Raw genomic sequence first — 19,306 nt, 5'->3', positions numbered from 1 at the left:
TAGGTATAGTTATTTTGTTGTGATGGAAAATATGTGAACAGATTTGTTCTTAATCTTCACAGAAAATAATGGTTTTTATCGACTCTAGAATCTTAACTTGCTAACCACAGAAAAATTGCCTTCCTTTGCATTTTAAAATTTTTCCCAAAACCGAGGTCTCAAAATTGGGGGGGGGACTATATTCAGAGGGGGACTATATTCTGAGATATACGGTATTTTGCGGTCGAGCGTTGCTCTGCAGGTCAGGGCAGTTGGGTTAATGGTTTGGTTTTGGATAGTGATAAATAACTCTTGATGAGGACTGTACATGCTTTAAAGTGATGCATCAGAACCTGAAAAACACCTCCCTATAAATCATTCCATCTCCGTAAGCTATACTTGATGAGGACTGTGCATTAGGGTAGGCCGAAAAAAGATTTTTTTTCCTGATCAAATTTGCCCTGTGCGGGAAAGTTGCGAAATGATATAAGGATCTCGCACACAAATTTTTTTTCAAATCGGATAATATTAACCACTGCCGCCCGAGCTCTAAAGTTTAAAATTTTGTGAAAAATCAGGCTGATTTCAGAATAAAACGGCTGTGAAGACGAATTTAATGAAAATATGGGATAATGGATAATATCAAAGAGTGTATACATGTTTATAGTTTATAAAAATGAAATTTGAAGTTTATTTGACAAAATATATGGTTCAAACAATGTCTATGAATTAACAACAAAATTGTAGTATAGACCACCCGCAAAACAAAACTCATTTTTGCATACGTTTCTAAAATTCCATTTTGGGGGCTAAATCGCAGTTAAAATGATATTTATTTCGATTGAATTTAAGTTTTTAGCAAGTCTTCATATGGTAGTTAATAATCCCACAAAAAGTAAAAATAAGGTGAATTATTTTAAATTATCATCAATCATAATGACGAATTACGTACCTGTGGAGCTATTTAAAACAAGAAATTCAACCAAGGCTGAGAAAGAACAGAACCTGAACACCAAGCATTACACTGAGTAGCTCTCTGTTAGTATCGTGAAGAAACTACCCAGAACTCACCACGAGGAAGTGGCTCGATTCACGATGAACTTTCCGTAAGTGTTGACCGCTTGGTTGAAGTTGGTACGGCTGAGGTCACTGATGTTTAACTTTGTCTTTATTCAGAATAAAGCATCGTGAGTTTAAACTTCCACGCAATATCGCTTTGACACTCTCAATTTTCAAAGAAATTGACCTCTTTCAATTTCTCTTCTTGGTTTATGGTTTTTCTTGATAACTTCTTGATTTTTCTATCCGCATTCCTATTTTTTTCCATTGTTCTCTTGGTTTTTACACTGTATGGCTCTATCGAAACAACTGCTGGGCAACTGCTGCACTGTATACTTCAGATGCAGAGTGCCTACGACTGCTGGGAGGGAATGAAGTCATTGTGTTTGAGACTCTGTAGCGGACCCTTTTATGTGTTTATGCTATTCATACGCAACTCAGCCACCGCTCCATTTCTCCCCCATGAATACCGAAACCTTGAAGGCTTTAGTGTAGACCTTCTACCTGGAAGTCAATCGCCCGATAACCTATGACGGCAAAAATTATGTCTCAAACCGTATTTCCACTATGTACACGCTTAATTAATTATCTAAATTAACTGCAGGCATCCCCCGAGTTACGTATGTCTCGACTTACGAAAATCCGTACTTACGTAAGTGATAACCGTATTTCAAGTGATTACATCAATTTTTGAATGGAGAGCGCGATGAAGTAGATATTCGCTCTTATACCCAATGGCAGAAAAAATATCGAATAGTTATCGAGATTTTTACGTGCTAAACAAAATAAAGTGACCCATTTTTTTTATCATTCCTCGAAGGAATTTTCATTTATTTCTGTAGAAAAATCGCTTATAAATCCCAGTTCACCAATCAACGTGAAAATTTGCAGTTCTAGCAATGGAAGTGGTTGCGCTCACTCCTGTAGGGTACAGCTTGTTACACTCCATACGCACCCCAACTCCGACTTTCAAACATTAGAAATTGTATCCTTAAGTTTGAACATTTCCATCTGTGGAATTAAAAGAAAATGAAGTACGAGCAGAAATCTTTATTGCGGAAAAGAATTAGTTGACACCCACGTGAAGGCATTGAAATTTTGAGTGTTAGCAATGAACGATGCGAAAAAGTGAAGAAAAAGTTGACACACGATATTAATTGCGTACTTGTTTACATGTTTCTGGCGACTGATTTACCGTGTTGTATTTTGCAAAGATTTTATTAAGCTGATTTTTCTCGTTCTCTCATATTGTGTGCCAATGTAAATGAATACTGCGTTATTGAAAGCTTTTCCCCACTAACTTTGTTGCAAGTTAATGATGGAGTTGGCTGAATAAAAGCTCACTTTTTATTAGCTTCGTGCATTTGAAATACTCTTCGATGTTTCCAGCGAAGTAATTATTCAAATGATTATATTTTCACATCATTTTATTGAGATATGAGAGAATGAAAGTATGTTTGTGTGCGTGAAAGATTGAGTGTATGTGCGTGTGAATGTGTCTAAGAATATAGTGATTTACTGGTATTTTTTTGTGTTATTTGCTCGTAATCCTTGAAACCCCTTGTGCATGTATTAACTGTGACAGTGAAACCACCAGATTCGTCAATCTACGTAGTATATAAAAGGCAGAAGATATAATGATTAAAGGCAAGTAGACAATGCAAACTATGGGCCCTTAGATCGCAGTATAACATAATGAATCAATTTAAGTATTCAGTTTAGTAATGTAGCGCTGAGATACCATACTTTCCTGAATCCATGCGATCGGTCAATTCGGGGAATAATGTTACGCATTTTGATTGGCAATGCTCGAGATGCAACTCTTAGACTATATTAATGTTTATTGATTTTATATCTAATAATGTAAGAATGCGCGGAAGAGTTCATGAATATTGCAGTGAATTGAATGAAGCTTCACCGAGAATTTACTGCGCATTTTTCAGCTGAGAATTCACCCCACCGATTGAAATCTCTGAAGCACTAACTCAGAATGTTCGACTTGGCAGAGTCCGCCTCTGGTGTTTGTGTTTTGAAAGGGAAATCCGTGAGGTCTCCGTAACCGTTCTGATACAACGGCCTTTACATTCATAATAATCAAAATAGCTGTGTTAACCAATATTTTTTCTGATAATTTAAAGTACTTTGATAGATCCAGTTATCCAAAATAATTGTGGCAGTGCTCAAATGGGATTTGCCATGGGGTGATCCAGTTACCCTCAAGTAGTGGGGTAAGTGGGGTCAACTGAGATGTGAAAATAATATTAAGGGTGTTCTATACGTCCGCGAAAAACGGCTCTGCAGACTTCAGTTTGCTCGCCATTTGCTCGCTTATTATACACTCTGGAGAGAACTTGTTTTGGATATGGTTTAAGCTAAGATTATTGTTCTCGGCTAGTGAAAAAGAAAATTTTGAAAAGCATTTGTTATTTAGTTTTTGTCGCTCAAAAACACCATAAAACGCCTGTTTTCTCGATGTAATTCTACCACGTAGACAACGCGATTTGAATTTTTTTTTTCGGTAGATGAGAACATTCATCCTTCTTCTTGGAAATAAGATACGTTTCATGAATCTCATCTTGGTAATAACTATGCTGTAGCTCAAATTCCAGAGCATGTTTTCTCAACGTCAAGCGCTTACGATCTTTTCTTCCATGGCGCTGCTGTGTGATCCCCCACTCTCGAGGAAAGAGCTTCCCACCCCACTGCAGTCTCTCTCACTACTTCCCCTCCAACGTCTCTTGTGTCCCCTCCTTTCTCGTCTCTCACCCATCGTCGGACCCCAGCAGGCCAACAGTTTTTTTTCTTTATAATCCGAAGCCCTGTGTTGTGTTGCGAGCGGTGCGTTTGAAACGGGGGGGGAGCGCGAGTTTTTCAAGTTTTCTGTTCTCATGCAAGGAAAGTGACAGGAAATCTAAGAGGAAGAAGAATATGAAAACCAATTGAGGAGGAAAGAGGAAGCATATATTTTGTGGGAAGGTAGAAAAGGAGTACTAGGAATAATCCTTTTTAAGTGTGCTACATTATTAACAGTTTTTATATCTTTAGACACGTATTTTCATCCACGTATAATCTGTAGAAACGTGATGCAGCTAATAAATAGTCTATCAAATTATTTTAACTATTTTTGGCATTCCAAACCTACAACAAAAGATGCTATTTACACTGTAGAGGGAGAAACTGCTTTAAATTAATTACTTCTCGATAATGTATTGGCTATGACTATAATATATTAATTTTTTGTAACCAAGCATTGAAAATAAGATGAATATAGAGAATATACTGCACATTATGAGTTAGGTTCTAGGTTACACCATTGCCTTTTAAGTTCTTGCCGACGCTAACCAAGAATAAATATTTCACCGAGTAGGTAATATATTGTGCATACCTTCATTTCGTGTCTAAACATTTTCAAAAGTAACCGTTATGTCATCAAAACACGATATGAAAAGTATCACGTTGATTTATTTGTCTTCGATTTCCGACGTATATGTTTCTCGATAACTTGCAACCGGGGGAGAAAACTTCGATAAGTTATTTTCTTATAAAAATATTCTTATTATTAAAATTACTATTATTAATTATTACGTGAGTCGCCGAAAAGAAAGAATTTGAACTTGAACCAACGTATCACTAAGCAGGGGTTGATGTTTGGTCGATGTAATACAGCGATGACGTCTAGATGACCAAATTTAATCGTAAACTATCTCCTATTTGCGTAAATATGCTTTTTGTAAGCAAAAATAGATACATGAGATCCAATAAACCTGCGAACCAGTTTTACAAGTATAAGACAATAATTTTACTTGTGTAGCGGGAGTGACGAGAAAACAAACAATACACACGGATAATACTCGAATGTGGGATATTTATTTCGCTCGAGTGAATTATGCAAACTAACTTCGCGTTATATTTCTCACCAAAAACCTGTTTCACGTGCTGCTTACACTCTTCTGAGCGACTGATTCTCTCAATGAATGGTTCTCACTACAGGTCGTAATGAACCGAAACTCTGATGATGAATGCAACATTTCTCGGAAGTGGGCGGCAACTTCCGCGATTTTTCAATTCTAATTTTGGTGAGAATGACTGAACGAGGTAGTTAGTTTTTTTTACCCATCCATCGACCGAATTATTAACTAAAATTACGATTTCGTGTCAGAGTAAACGACCACATTGCGATATAAATATGCGAGACTTCATGTGAAATACTAGTGCGCAGGATCAGGTAGACTCATTTAATTTAACTGTTGAAATTCTTCGGCATAATAATACGTCTAGAAATTTATGGCAACTAAATGTAATTTCATTATAAATTCTTCAGTTTAAAATGATACTAACATCACCGCAGAGCGGTTGTAGTCATTGGGAAGAAACTAAAATTTCTCACGAGCATTACCAGATCAATTTCTCTCTACCCCTCAGTACACTGTATGACCCTTCCGGGATGGCACCCTGCACTGAAGTTAGGTCTTGTACTTGTTGTTTCCCATTTTTTAAATTTCGAAGGGAATTTTTGTTCTTATACTCCACTATTATTAAACATAAATGAGAATACATATATACCATGACTGTTATTTGCCACGAAAAAAACATTTCGCTAAGCCGGGATTCGAAGCAAGATCCTCCCGATTTCCGGTCAGTTACATTACCAAGTAATTTTTTTCTAGGCGAATCTTAGACACAAGGAAAAAGAGAATCTCATATTCAAGTAAAAAGGTTGCTTCGCTGTATAATTGGTAGCATATTTGACCGGCCATCGGGGATATCCGGGTTCGAATCCCAGGTTAGCCAAATGGTTTTTTCATGTCGAATATCATACTTGGTGTATTTAACTATGCACTCGCGCGCGTGACTGCGTACAAAGCTGCTTGTTCGATGCAGTATTTTGTATGAGTGAGAGCACAAAACCTTTTGCATGTGACGCTGGAATATCCTCTTTCATAAATAACTCTAACCATTGTACGGAAGATAATATTTAGTTGCCGTTCCATGCTTAACAACTTTATTTGGTAGAATGATTAATGGTTTTCAAACGCTCTACATTAAAACATATACTTACTTCAATTTACAAACAAAATCCGAAGATTCGAACGTGATGGAGCGGAATTTTTCAATATTGAAATAAACACTTGCAATTTTCCACGGCTAAAAGAAAAGTTATTGTGGCCTAGATTTCAATGTTATAACAACATCTTCAACGTACAAATGGTGTGTAATTAATTCAATGTATCTTCTTGGGACTAAGCCATGTCTGATTACGAAGAAATGGATTCGACTTTGCCAACGTTTGGCCCGCTTTAATTTCGTAGGGGATAAATTGTTTCTAATGCCTATACTAATTTACTTTGAAAAACTGCGAGAAATATTCCTCCTTCCGTTAATTATATAAAAGATAAGGAGCATACGATTGAAATTCAGTGGAAAAGGTTCCGCCCTAAATAAATGGATAATTATGGTAAAGCTAGAGACTAAGCCGGTAGATACCGTAGTGGTACAAGTTTACATATCTATGACGGACTACTAGGATGAAGAAGTCAAAGGCGTCTACGAAGATATCACAGCAGTAATCAAATATGTGAGAGGTGAAGAAAACCTTATAATTTTAGGCGATTGGAATCAAGGAGAAGGCTTTGGGTGTCAATATAAACGGAGAAAAATTAGTATGCTACTATTCTCTGACGACGTAGCAGTCATAGCCGAGAGAGAGAGAAGAATTTTAAGAAGCTTTGACGAATATAGAAAAGAATTTGGCCTGATATCGTTTGAAAATTAACAAAAGGAAGACTACGATATTAGTATGCAGCAAAAGAGAGGAGGCTAGGACAAACATTAGGCTAGGAAATCAAATGCTAGAAGAGGTGAAAGCGTTTTCTTACCTGGGAAGCCGAATCACCAACGATGGACGAAGGAAGAAAGGAATAATCAATAGAATAGCGCTGGCGAAGAGGGTTTACTACAAAAAGATGACTGTTCTTACATCTGAGATTACAAGAAAAGAAGTAAGGAAACAATTCATCATATGCTCAGCAGAGAAGTCAAAGAGTGGAAGCATTCGAAATGTGGTTCTACCGAAGAATGATGAAGATAAAATTGATCGAACGTGTAAGTAATGAAGGAGTGCTAAGAAAGTGGGAGAAAAAATAAGACTTTTAAAAACCTTGAGCAGAAGATGGGACAACTTACTTGTCCACATCATGAGACATGATGGCCTGATGAAAACCATCTTAGAAGTACAGGTGGAAGGGAAGAATGGCAAGGGACGGTCCCGAATGAGTTACATTGGACAGGTTATAAAGGGTGCAAAAGAGAAGAAATATGTCGCTATGAAGAGGCTAGCGGATAGGAGAGAAGATTGGAGAGCTGCGTCAAATCAGTCTTACAATTGTCAACTAATAATAATGATTTCATACCTATAATCCCTTGGTACCTAGAAGAGCAGAAATATTCGGAAGCATACTAGTCCAACAACGTTTACTATTGCCCAAACGTAGCAGTATGAATTTTGTCAACACATTGGCATTAATATCTATTACTGGAGTAAGAGAGGGATTCTTCTGTAGGACAATATTGCATGTAATTATTTTTTATTTTAAACTACATTTTCATAGCATTACAATTAAAATTCTCTCTCATTTCACAGGCCTGTATTGTCGCCTTTCGAACTCAAAAGGTCTTGTTTATTGAAGTGAGGAACAGATATCTACTGCTGTATTTGTGCGAGAAGTAAGGATACAAAATCAGAGGTGAAAGGGCTATGCTACAAAAATTGGAGCAAATCCTCGTCAGCAATGGAAGCTGATATATCAGTCGAAGGGTTCGAACAGCAGCGTTACGAAGAAATTGTTTGAAGTACTGCCCTACGGTATCAACTGCCCAGTAGTTAAGAGTGCATAAATCATTTATAGTGCAACTACTGCAACAGGCTGAGGGACATCGCAAAGAAATCAATCATAATACGCGAAGGGTCGCTTTGCGTCATAAAAGGGCGACAATATCCCACAGAAAGGAACACCTTTTCGTTCTTCGGCCGACACTGTAATTTGAGCAAAGCTGATCATTTGAATCCACACCCCCTTGATAGTATTGTAAAATGATATAATGTCAGGAAGCATTTTGTTACCACTTGAGGCAGTAATACTTGCGTCATGGATAATGGTAGAAATAAGTACTTCATGGATTTTATTGAAACGTAGGTATTACAACGCGGAAGTGTCGGGAGTAGAGCCAAAAAGGGAAGGAAGGATTTAAGACAAGGGCGTACCCAGGGTCATAACTAGGGGGCAAGCCATGGTCTAGACTCCTACAGGGAGCGCAAGCCAAGTTGTGACATTTTAGCATGGAAAAGGTGAATGAAACAAATATTTTAAGAAAATTATAGCAGCGCTTTTTTCGTTTATGATATTATTTCCTAGAAAAATATTATTATTTTAATTACATATCTTATGCTAATGCATATAATTTTCCATGGGTTAAAAGAAAAGTTGAATACTTTCGTTTTAATTCAGTACTGATTTTTCTTAAAGACATTTGCGATTTTTGCTTCTGGAGGGGGGGGCAGCTGTCCCCCCTGCCCCTCGTCCATGATGTAAGGTTCTATTTTTTATTGGGGGAAATTCAGGAGGAACGTCTGCTTTATTCTTACTCATCGTCATTACTATAGCCAATCTTTTTTGAAGAAGTTCTACTGCTAAAGGCATGCTGGTACACCAACTGTCAATGGTAATATTTCTTCCTCTGCATTCAATGTGCTCTGCTAAGCGTTTGACAATTTCATGAGGTGAATTGGATTCTTTGAAAGGGCATCTGACTACGTGACCATATAAATTTCAATTTTTAGGTAAAATTTCCTAGCATCCACTACAGCAATTACTTCAATACCATATTTCTTTGGCTTTTGGATAGATACTGCGTTAAAGAACATCGGCCTCGAAATGGTATAAGTTGCTCAAGGATCGTGATGTACTCTGATGGTGTATTTGCAAATTCAAATTTGTTGGATATTTTATTAATGAACTCAGTAACTGCGGCTTAATAGCCACTTTTCTTACTTTCTAGTCTAGTGCTGAGGTCATAAAAACTAATGGACCGTAGAAAAAATCTGATAGCTCAGTGTACGGGAAAAACATTGATAGACTTCTTTGCTCCACATCTCCCTGATATCAACATAAGAAATTTCATACGCACCTGAGAGAAAAAGGAGACCAATAAGAGCCAGTTATTCATCTTCACTCAACTGCCTAGTATCACGATCCTTTGCATAATTTCCAGAAACAGAATTAAAGTAGAGATTTGTGATTTTCACAATTATAACTAATAATTCTGCGCAAAAAGAGGCGAAATGCTGATGATTCATTACACACACTTAGCACATGGATGTATTCCAGGAAGATGAGTCATCGGCGATTTCATCAAGCCAAATGCGAGCGAATGAATTTTAATCGTCTTCACGATGGATCGGAAGAGAGAATAAATTGTAACACTTTCGGTCGCATCGGGTCAAAACGTCGGTTGCAGCAAAACTAGGGAACACTTTGAATATTAAACGTTACTTCAGTCAGAATTACAAGAAATTAGAGATCAGAAAAACTCTAGTTCGAACGGCATCATTTCGTTAAAAAAACATCGAAGAAAAAGTCAACATGACCCGATGCGATATATTCAGGGTTATTGGCTTTATTAAAGCTGTATGTGATGTCTAATGCAATATGCAATTTATGATTTTCTTACCATATAAATCAATAAATATTAAAGATGATTGAAAATCAATGTTCGTTCATTCATTATTTGTCATATTTCTCATTAGTGTTCTCCCTGTAGTGCTATGATTACCGAATAAACATGTTTCGGAAAGTAAATGTATTGAATACACGTTTTCAAATGGACGTGGGTGATTACTATTTCATTCATACTGAGGAATAACGTAAAAATGTAAAGTTGTACGTTTAAAAAAAGTTTCACTAAGTACGCGCATTTCGGTTAGCGTAATTGACTTTTACCATGCTTTGAATAGCACTTAACAATTTTGTGATGTGAACGTTGACTAGCTCTCCCCTTCGAGGGATATAGGAGATAATAAGGAGAGAACTTTGCAAGTAATCGCCTTTCTTCATAGAAGCCGGCCGTACTTCCCAGCCTCGTCGAGAGCGTGCGTATTTGGATTCTTCCGAGAAACGTCAACCGAGTGGCTGAGATGGGACTAATGCCACTAGAGAGCAAAAATCAACCTCCGAATCCCGACCACTCTCAATATCGCACCTCCGCAGTGAAATTTGATACAGCGCCGGGTGTTTTTTTTCGGTCGGAGCGAAGCTCGACCCCTCGTCCTTTCCTTTTTTTTTCCTTTGGTCAGCGACTACTCCCCTCCACCCAAGGAGGCTTCCCATTCCACAGGCCGTAGCGGCCGACTTCGCAACTAAAATCCGGCGACGGTTGAATTTGGATTTTTGAATTAGGATAGAACACCCTTAATATAAAATATTGTTTAATGGTAGTAATTAAATTCAAGTCACATGATGTGCTAGTCATATTATTGTCAAATCGACGTGTTTATTTTCACCCATTCACTGGAGTTATCTGTACAATAAATACATATTTGAAAATGAAATGGTACTATCACATTGAAAAACTATGCCCCAGTTACCCCCGAGCACCATATACTGTAAAGAATGTCAGTGTTTCATCAATGCAATCAATGTTTTTCCTCTATTTATGTCTTTATTACGACAAGCCAGTGAATGGTGTATAGTGGAGATGATATTAATTCTGAATGAAAGGATGTACGAACTACAGCTGAATATCTCAGGGAATGCACCTGCTAGATACTGGCAGGATCTTCGATGCCTCAATGACTGCTATGGTGTAAAATGTTTTCAATCATCCAAATTCCTTGCTTTTGGCATTTTGATGTCTTGTTTTAATTAAGATAGAGTGAGAAAAAATGGTGAAAGTGAAGGATTTGTTGGCATCTTCACGTAAGAAAAGGAAGAAAAATGCAAAATGACTATACAGATGTGAATATCCTTTTCATTGCTAAATTTCAATGCGAAGATTTTTCTCTGACGTAACTTGTATTTTCCTCCTTACGTGTACTGAGTTCTTTTGGGGAATTGTGATTTTGGGTCCAAGTGTTTCCATTGGTTAGATGGCTGGCAAGTCAATAAGTAGCCAGCAGAGAGAATGATGCATTTATTTTTGGAAACCACTCTTGTAACACTCTGCTTGTCTTTGCTTTCAGTTTGCGTTGAGCCACACACCCAAGGAGACTTTGGAGAAGTTTGCAGAAGGGAATGACCTTCCTCTTGATTACATGTTCATGAAATCTAATCGTAAGTGCACTCTTGTGTATGCTGTGTGGCTGACTCGAGCAGCTCTTTAACATTATTTCCAAACACTGCTTCTGAAAAGTGACTTCCCACACAGTTAGGCAAAGTGGGTTTCAATCAAGGCTGATGCTGGCTGTGAAAAACTCTGGTGGCTCAGTTTGGATTCAAACCAAAGTCTCTTAATTGCCACTCCTAATTGCAGTGGTTTGCAGGGCAGAATTTTTGGTTTCTGGTCAGGTATTTTTTTTCTCCCTTGGGTGGGGTGTGGCCTCTAGTTGGGTTGTATCCTATCATAAACCTCTTACTTTTGCGGAATCTTCTGCTTTTATCGATAACGATTTAATTAGAAGCTAAAACTATTTTCCTAACTTAAATTTTTTCATAAACGCGAGATTTTTCCATTTTTCTCAAATCTACATTAAATTCAACCTATTTTTAGAAGATTCCATGGTGAATAAAGAATGAAGGTGAAACTTTGAATTTTTGTTGAAAGGATAAATTTTGTCTGATGCCTGAGAAATCTTTAGCTTACTCAAGAAACTGAAAAAATTACCCGGGTAATCTCAGTTGTTGTTCAATGGTGTTTTTGAAAGAACAAGTCGTGGGTTGATGTACGCGTTGGCCTAATTCTGCTCTCCCTTGTACAGTTGGGAATGCATTGTGCGCTGCTAGTCTGGGTACCACTCCGGAGTTGGTGAAATTTGGTGAAGGTCCTGACAAGAGTGCAGCTGAAGAGATGGCGTCGGTCAATCTTCTTCACGCTCTGATGATGATGATCGGGCGCTGCGAGGAGGAGTGACCATAATAATAATAATAATAATAATATCTTTATTTGCCCAACGATCTAGTACATTCGCAATGGTCAAGATATAAGGCACGTCAATAATACATGTAAATACAGAAAAATACAGATATACATAATTAATCAGGAATAATTACCTGTTAACATAAAGAGTTAAAATGCATCACCTAAGTATTCATCAACTGAATAATACATTTTAGCCAGAAGTAGTTTTTTTAACTTGGCTTTAAACAAATTAGAATTATTTACATTTTTAATCTCCTTCGGTAATTTGTTAAAAAGTTTGATGCCCATTTCTGTGGGCCCCATTTTAGTAACTCTGGTGCGTACAAAATTGTGATGAATATCACTTTGCGATCTAGTGTTATGGCTATGTACACTGTTATTGAAAGTGAAATTTTTCAGGTTATTCTTTATATACATAATAGTTGACAATATATATACACACGGAATGGGTAGTACAAGCAATTCTTTAAATATTGGTCTACTGGGAGACCTATAGCCTTTATGAGCAATTATTCTCATGGCCCGTTTTTGTAGACAGAATATTTTAATGGATTTATAAGTTGATCCCCAGAAAATTACACTGTAAGTAACATGTGAATAAAAGTCACTGTAATATAGGTTTAATAAAGTTTTCCTTTCCACTGTGGAACTGAGCTGTCTTAACAAGTAGCAAGTAGAACTAAGTTTGCTGCTGATATATACAATGTGGTCTGCCCAGGACATTTTGTAATCCAGATGTATTCCTAAGAATTTACAGTTATCCACTTGATCAATAGGTTTACTGTTCAGACTTACACTGATGTTTTCTGATCGTGGGCCACTGGTCTTAAAGTGCATTAAATTGCTTTTGTTAGGGTTAATAATTAAAAAGTTATCCTTTGACCATTTACTGATCTCATTTGAAATTAACTGAGCTTGATCAATCAATGATTGTTCAGAATTGGATGACACTATCACTGTCGTGTCATCAGCATATAAAACTGGTGTATTATTTTGATTACAAGATAAGGATGATGAAAGGTCATTTGCATATAATAAAAATAATAGTGGACCAAGAGTTGATCCTTGTGGAACACCCACTGTTGAATGACGAGCAGTTGAAGTATATTTGACTCCATCAAATTTTATGGTCACCACCTGAGATCTATTGTGTAGATATGATTTTATCCATTGATGCGGAGTACCCCTAATGCCCAATCTATAAAGTTTAATCAATAGCTGGTCATGATTTACAAGATCAAATGCTTTCGTAAAATCATAGAATAAAGCCATAGTTTCATTTCTATTATCAATGGATACCAGTATTTTATCAATTGCATGAGTAATAGCAGTAACTGTGGATTTTCCTTTTGTAAACCCATGTTGATTACTAGAAAGTAGTTTATGTTTGTCTAAAAATGATACAAATCTTGAGTAGACTATTTTTTCAAAAATTTTGGAAAATGCATTTTGCAGTGCAATTGGCCTATAGTTATTCAAATCATCAGTATTACCTTTATTCTTATAAGAGGGCACAATCTTAGACACTTTGAGTGAGTTTGGAAAAATTCCAAGTCTCAGAGATTCATTAACTAGATGCAGAAATGGAGACTTAATCATATCATAGCTGAGGTATATTACATTACCAGGGATCTCATCAACACCAGAACTATAACTGTATTGGCATGAATTTGCTATTACGGACTTTAGCTCTATTTCATTGGAGGGCATCATAAAGATAGAAGGTGCCTTAAACGCAGCAGAATTAGTGCCAGGACTTACATCTGAGGTGTCAGGTAACAAACTAAAATGCTTATTAAAAGCATCAGCTAGATCATACATACATTTTGACTTTTCACTAGAAGTGAATTGAGAGCTGGGTAAGACATAGTTTTTATCTTTGTTTTTGGCACTATTTATAATTTTCCAAGCAGCTTTAGTTTTATTAGTAGCTTTAGATAAAGTTGCATCATTATATGTTTTTTTAGCTTTCGAGAGAAGTCTGTACTGTTTTTTCATGAGTTTGTAATGGTCTTTGCTTTTGGAACTACCAGACAATTTTGTTTCATATGCCAGTTTTTTAAGGAGTGATGAGTAGAATTTTATATCATTTGTGATCCAGGACTTTTTTTGTCTAAAAGAATGTATTTTTCTCGTTTCCATAGGAAATGACACATTAAAATGGTGCAGATAAACTGAGTAAAAACTATGGAGACTCTCCTCAAAAGATTTAGCATTAAAGACCTCTGACCAGTCCTGGGAATTGAGAGACAGTAGGAAATGTGACATATTCTGGTCAGAAAAGTTTCTTTTGATTTGGCACTTTGCTTCAGGATTTGCATTGTATCTAAAGGTAGCAATTAAGGGAAGATGATCTGAGATATGCTCATGAGTTACCTGGGTGCTCACATCTTTGAGGTCAATGTTGGTTAGGATGTTGTCTATCACTGTTTGAGTGGAGTGAGTAACTCTAGTGGGAGCAAAGTTTGTTATTTTGATATCAAAAGCGGCAAGAATATCTAAGAAATCAGTTTTGTCTTTTGTATTGTGGAGTAAATTGCAGTTGAAATCACCGGTTATTATAATTTTAGAGTACCTGTTACATTTATGAATTTCTTCAATTAATCGTTGAAATTTATCCAGAAACACCCGGAAATCAGTGGATGGAGATCGATACAGTGAAACTACAATGAATTTACACTCGTCTTTCATAATTTCAACAATACAATACTCAAAAATTTTATCAGTCGATCTTGGAAAATTCGTACATTTAACTGGTGTGTGGCAGAGTGATTCTTCCAGTAATATAATTACACCCCCATTTTTATAGTTTATACGGCAGAAAACATCGACAGTGCGATACCCTGGGAGTTTTATTGCGCATATTTCTTCTTGGTTTAACCAGTGTTCACTTAAACAAATCACATCCGGTTTATATTCACTCGCGAGCACTTCAAGTTCAAGCAGTTTATTGCGAATACACTGAATATTCAGATGTAGCACTTTTATCTGCGAGTCAACTATCCGGGAAGGGGATTCTTTGTTGCATTCCGAAAAAAATATCTGTCCACCACTACACCTTCTGGCCACACGTCATTGTCAATTAGGACGTTGCCGATATCGGGACTCACAGATACCCGAAATGAGGCATATTTATTATCCCTTACCTTAAGCTGTTCGATGTCTAAGTCCTTACTCGATGACCCAGGAACTACTTTTACGACAAAATCAGACACATTCTCAATTGTGGTCTCTGGAAGAAACCTCCACACATGCAGATGCGTCTTCCGTGGAACTGCCGACAGGGTACACACTGAAGGAGGTTTGGTACCAACGGCCAGCGGGGTTTTCCTGCGACGTCTCGATTTCACTACTGTGTAACTATCACCATTATCAGGAGTTTCCCTCGTTGGATCAATCTTTACTAGATTGACATCTTTACTCGCATTGGAATCAATACTAACTGTTTTGGGGACAAAGGTCACATGTTTGGTAACATTCCTCAGTTTGGTAGTTTGCTGAGGATTTTTACTATAATCTACTCTAATCATCGATGAACTTTTTTGCACAGGATTTGCTGGAGGATGGACGGCAGGCACAGGTTTGAACGTAGAGAGTTCTTGAGTGCACACTACTTTGTTAGCGTACGTCGAGCTGTTACTTGAGTCCACCTTGGATCGAAGTTCGTTCTTTAATGACACTATTTCATTCTTTTGCGATTCAATTAATTCTACACAACAAGAAACATTGAATTGTAGTTTAAGAATTAATTTGAACATGTCTTCCTGTCTTTTATGGATCTGGCTTAATGAGTCACATGGCGGCGAGTCACATGGCGGCGAAGTCACACATTTTTTGCAGCGATAAAGGAAATTTTCACTGTTAATCACTGAATTAGCTAACGATTTAGAGACACCAACGCATCCTAAATGAAAGATATCATTACAGCCATATTCGCACGATAAAAACGTTTGGTTTTCGCCAATTACTTCGGAGCATAACGCACAAGCTAGTTCACTATCCGCCATCTTGAATCCACTCCTATCATAAAGCGCAGCAGCTCTGCGCTTTTTCAAATAATGGTGGTGCAGTCGACCACCATGTGGAGAGCCTTTATTTTTTCTGGCTGTGCTTGAAATGCATTTACATATATCTTTTGTTCTCTTGCTGACGAATTAAATTTATCTATGTTTTATATAACACTAAAGAGTGATTATTAACGACTTTAGCTAGGATTGTCCCTCAACCGGGACTCGGAATCCAATCCAACCTTTATGGACTTGCAGTCCATGGTACCTTGTCCAGGGATCATCCTCCATATATAACCAATAGTTAAAACAATTGCGGCTGTAATAAAATACCGTTTTGAAAGACTTAAACATGCGGACAATGGTGGTCCAGTGCTCAGCACCCAAGTCATGCACTAGGAAACTTCCTCTTCATCTCTTTGGGATTTTTATTTCATGTAAGCCTGTGGTCGGAAACTCTTTCCTTCCGCAAAACTTTATCTGCTTTGAGGTTTAGATTCATTAATTTTGGATTTCTTGGAATGCAAAGGGAAAAAATTAATCATTAAGTATTGGAGATTACCAATGAATAGACACATGCAAAGGGTGACATTGTTGTTTCATCACCAAAAGTGGAGTTATTTTCCCCTGAAATAAATTTTATTTTAATGGCAATACAATTGATCCTAATTACGTGCCATTCTCATTTTAGGCCCACCTAATTTCATTTATCATTGCATTGACTGGGTAAATTTATGCAACAAATCTGCTGTCTAGACTGAATGCACATATGTGCAAGTTAGATATTTTCAAGGAAAAAACATGGATAAGGTGGTACTAACTGTTGAGTTTTGGAGAAGTAAAAAACGTGAAGTGGAATGAATCCTAATGCATCATCTAAAGAAATCACAGCATTTCCTATTCATTTGATCGCTATTCATGAAATACAAATGTGTTCTTATGCATTATGGAACAGCTGTAGTCAGTTGAACAGAACAGCTGTCAGTGTAGACAGTAGATTAGTTGGATAAATTGACCCTAGTCAATGCTATGACAAACTTAGTGCTCGTAGGAGGGCCTAAAATGAGAATGGTACATAATTAACATCAAATGGAAAGCATTAATATTTCAGTATTCAAGAAAATAACACCAGACTAGCCACTGGCAATCCTTTACGGTCACCTGCAAGTGCAAGTTAAGTATGAAAATTCCACAAGAAAAATCATTTGTCTTGTTCTGAATTCTTACCTACATGTCCAGAATCCTCTCTGGATATTCTACGACATGAACTGCTAAGGAATCATATCTTCTTCCATAGCATAGTTTTTATTTCAAAAGCACATAAAAACAAGTAAATATTTTGCTTACTAATGGTCTAATGCAGCTTCTAAATTACATAATTTAAAAAAGAAGCTTCAACATATTAGATTAACCATTGTCTAATGTTTGCATCATCTACCTTGTAAAGTGGAATGTTTAATGAAGGCCTCTGGTGTTTCCATTGAAAATGCATGAGAGCATATTTCTTCCTGGTTGCTTATAGAGGTTTTGGTGTAGACGCTTGTGAAGTTCCACGTCCATTAGCAGATCATAATCAGCATTAGAGCTTTGTTAATCTTTGAAAATGTGTTTTGCACAGCTGTCCTTTCCTTCCCACAAAACAGTGCTACCAAAAAAGTATCCCAATAGTATATCGATTTTGCTGTTCAGCATTACACTTTCAATGTCATCAATAATCTGCTTTGCATTGTTTCGCTCAGTTTTGCCTCCTCCTGTAAAATAGGTTCATTAAATCTAGTATTATGACGGAAAATCAGTAAGCAGATGACTTAAGCAATAGTAGGGTACTACTTAAAGCTAGAGGCGCGCAAAAGCCGTTCCGCTCCCGCTCGAGTCTCGCTCTCGGGAGTCAAACTGGTAGTCTCACTCCCGGGAGCGAACAATCCCGGATTGCGGTCTCGGGAGCGAGCGGGATTGAGCTCTCGTCGCTCCCGGCAATTTGGCGGATAGCACATAGTATGTGCTATCCGTCAAATCTACTAGCTGGCTTTCTAGCAGACTTACACGAACCCTCCTTGTTGAAGTAATTATGTTAAAATCAAGTTGAATTCCTAAGTTTATTGTTTAATGCAGAGATGGCGCTGTGATGCCGATTTTGTAGATATGTACTGTAATGGTTCAAGCCCCATTACAGTGCATTTCCACTCGGCGCATTTTCTTCCCCACCAGTTTACCCGCTCGTTCCACGACCTTTCCCAAAACCCCCACCCCCAAACCAGGGCCCGTGGAGGAAGGCGTGGATGAGTAAGAGGGGATGAATGTGTTTTCGCCGATTTTTGTATGGTTGTGTGTGTGTGTGTGTGTGTGTGGGAGGAGGGGAGCTCGGGTTTTCCCTGAATGAGTGGCGTATTACTCCTCCCTCCCTTCATTGTGCATTACCCCACCCCTAGTTGAGGTATGATAAAAAGGTGGTGCACGAAAGAGAACGAGAGAATTCCTAAGTGACTGTCGGGCGGAGCCTATGCCCAAAATCAGTGCGACGCACGGCAGGAGGAGACAAGGGGCCCAAGTATTTTCAGAAAGACTGATCTGGAAGAAGAATCCCCCCCCCCCGTCCGAAGGAGCAAAGGACCAGCTGAAGAGGACGCATTATCTCCGTTCCGGATGCAGCTTCCTCCAACAAGGGAGAAAGGAGTGCAGTAAATGGAAAGAGAGAGTGTTGGATCCAACCTGGTCGAGACTCGGACTACGATAAAGTAAGATTGCAGCTATTCCCCCCCCCAAAGCCCCCTTGTGTCTCCTGCCAAGCCAAGTTAAGACAAACAGTCACGGAACGCACCCGTTACATAAGTGAAAGTGAAATCAGTCACCAAGTACAATTAACGTTCGCACCCCAAATTTACATTCGACGGGATGGACTATCATTTACCTCCCCAGTCAAGAAATCATTGAATTTGTATCATATTTACGTGTTCACCACCGAACTTTACTTTGTTATCATCATTTTCTATATTGATTTTCATCCAGAAACCAAGTTATATTGTTTTTTTATTTTTTATCATCGATGTTTCATAAGTGGCTTTCACCAATTCATATTTCATTAGCGTATAAGAGGGTTCCTTTTGCTTTTTTTGTCATATGCAACCTTATTT

At 37.7% G+C, this 19,306-nt stretch overlaps 1 protein-coding gene across 1 annotated transcript in view; it reads left to right on the top strand.

Annotated features, from left to right (window-relative positions):
• LOC124165346 (RISC-loading complex subunit tarbp2-like) overlaps positions 1-16,345 on the top strand; it is a 62,386-nt gene extending 46,041 nt beyond the window's left edge. The window contains exons 7-8 of the mRNA XM_046542705.1: positions 11,273-11,363; positions 12,008-16,345. Of these exons, the coding sequence (XP_046398661.1) occupies positions 11,273-11,363; positions 12,008-12,159 (243 nt within the window). The 3' untranslated portion in view covers positions 12,160-16,345. The remainder of the gene's footprint in view (positions 1-11,272; positions 11,364-12,007) is intronic.
• The last annotated feature ends 2,961 nt before the right edge of the window (positions 16,346-19,306 follow it).

This window comes from Ischnura elegans, chromosome 9, assembly GCF_921293095.1.
Source record: "Ischnura elegans chromosome 9, ioIscEleg1.1, whole genome shotgun sequence".
NCBI classification, from domain to species: Eukaryota; Metazoa; Arthropoda; class Insecta; order Odonata; family Coenagrionidae; genus Ischnura; species Ischnura elegans.
Note: the sequence above shows the minus strand (reverse complement) of the source record. Positions and strands in the feature narration are given on the sequence as shown.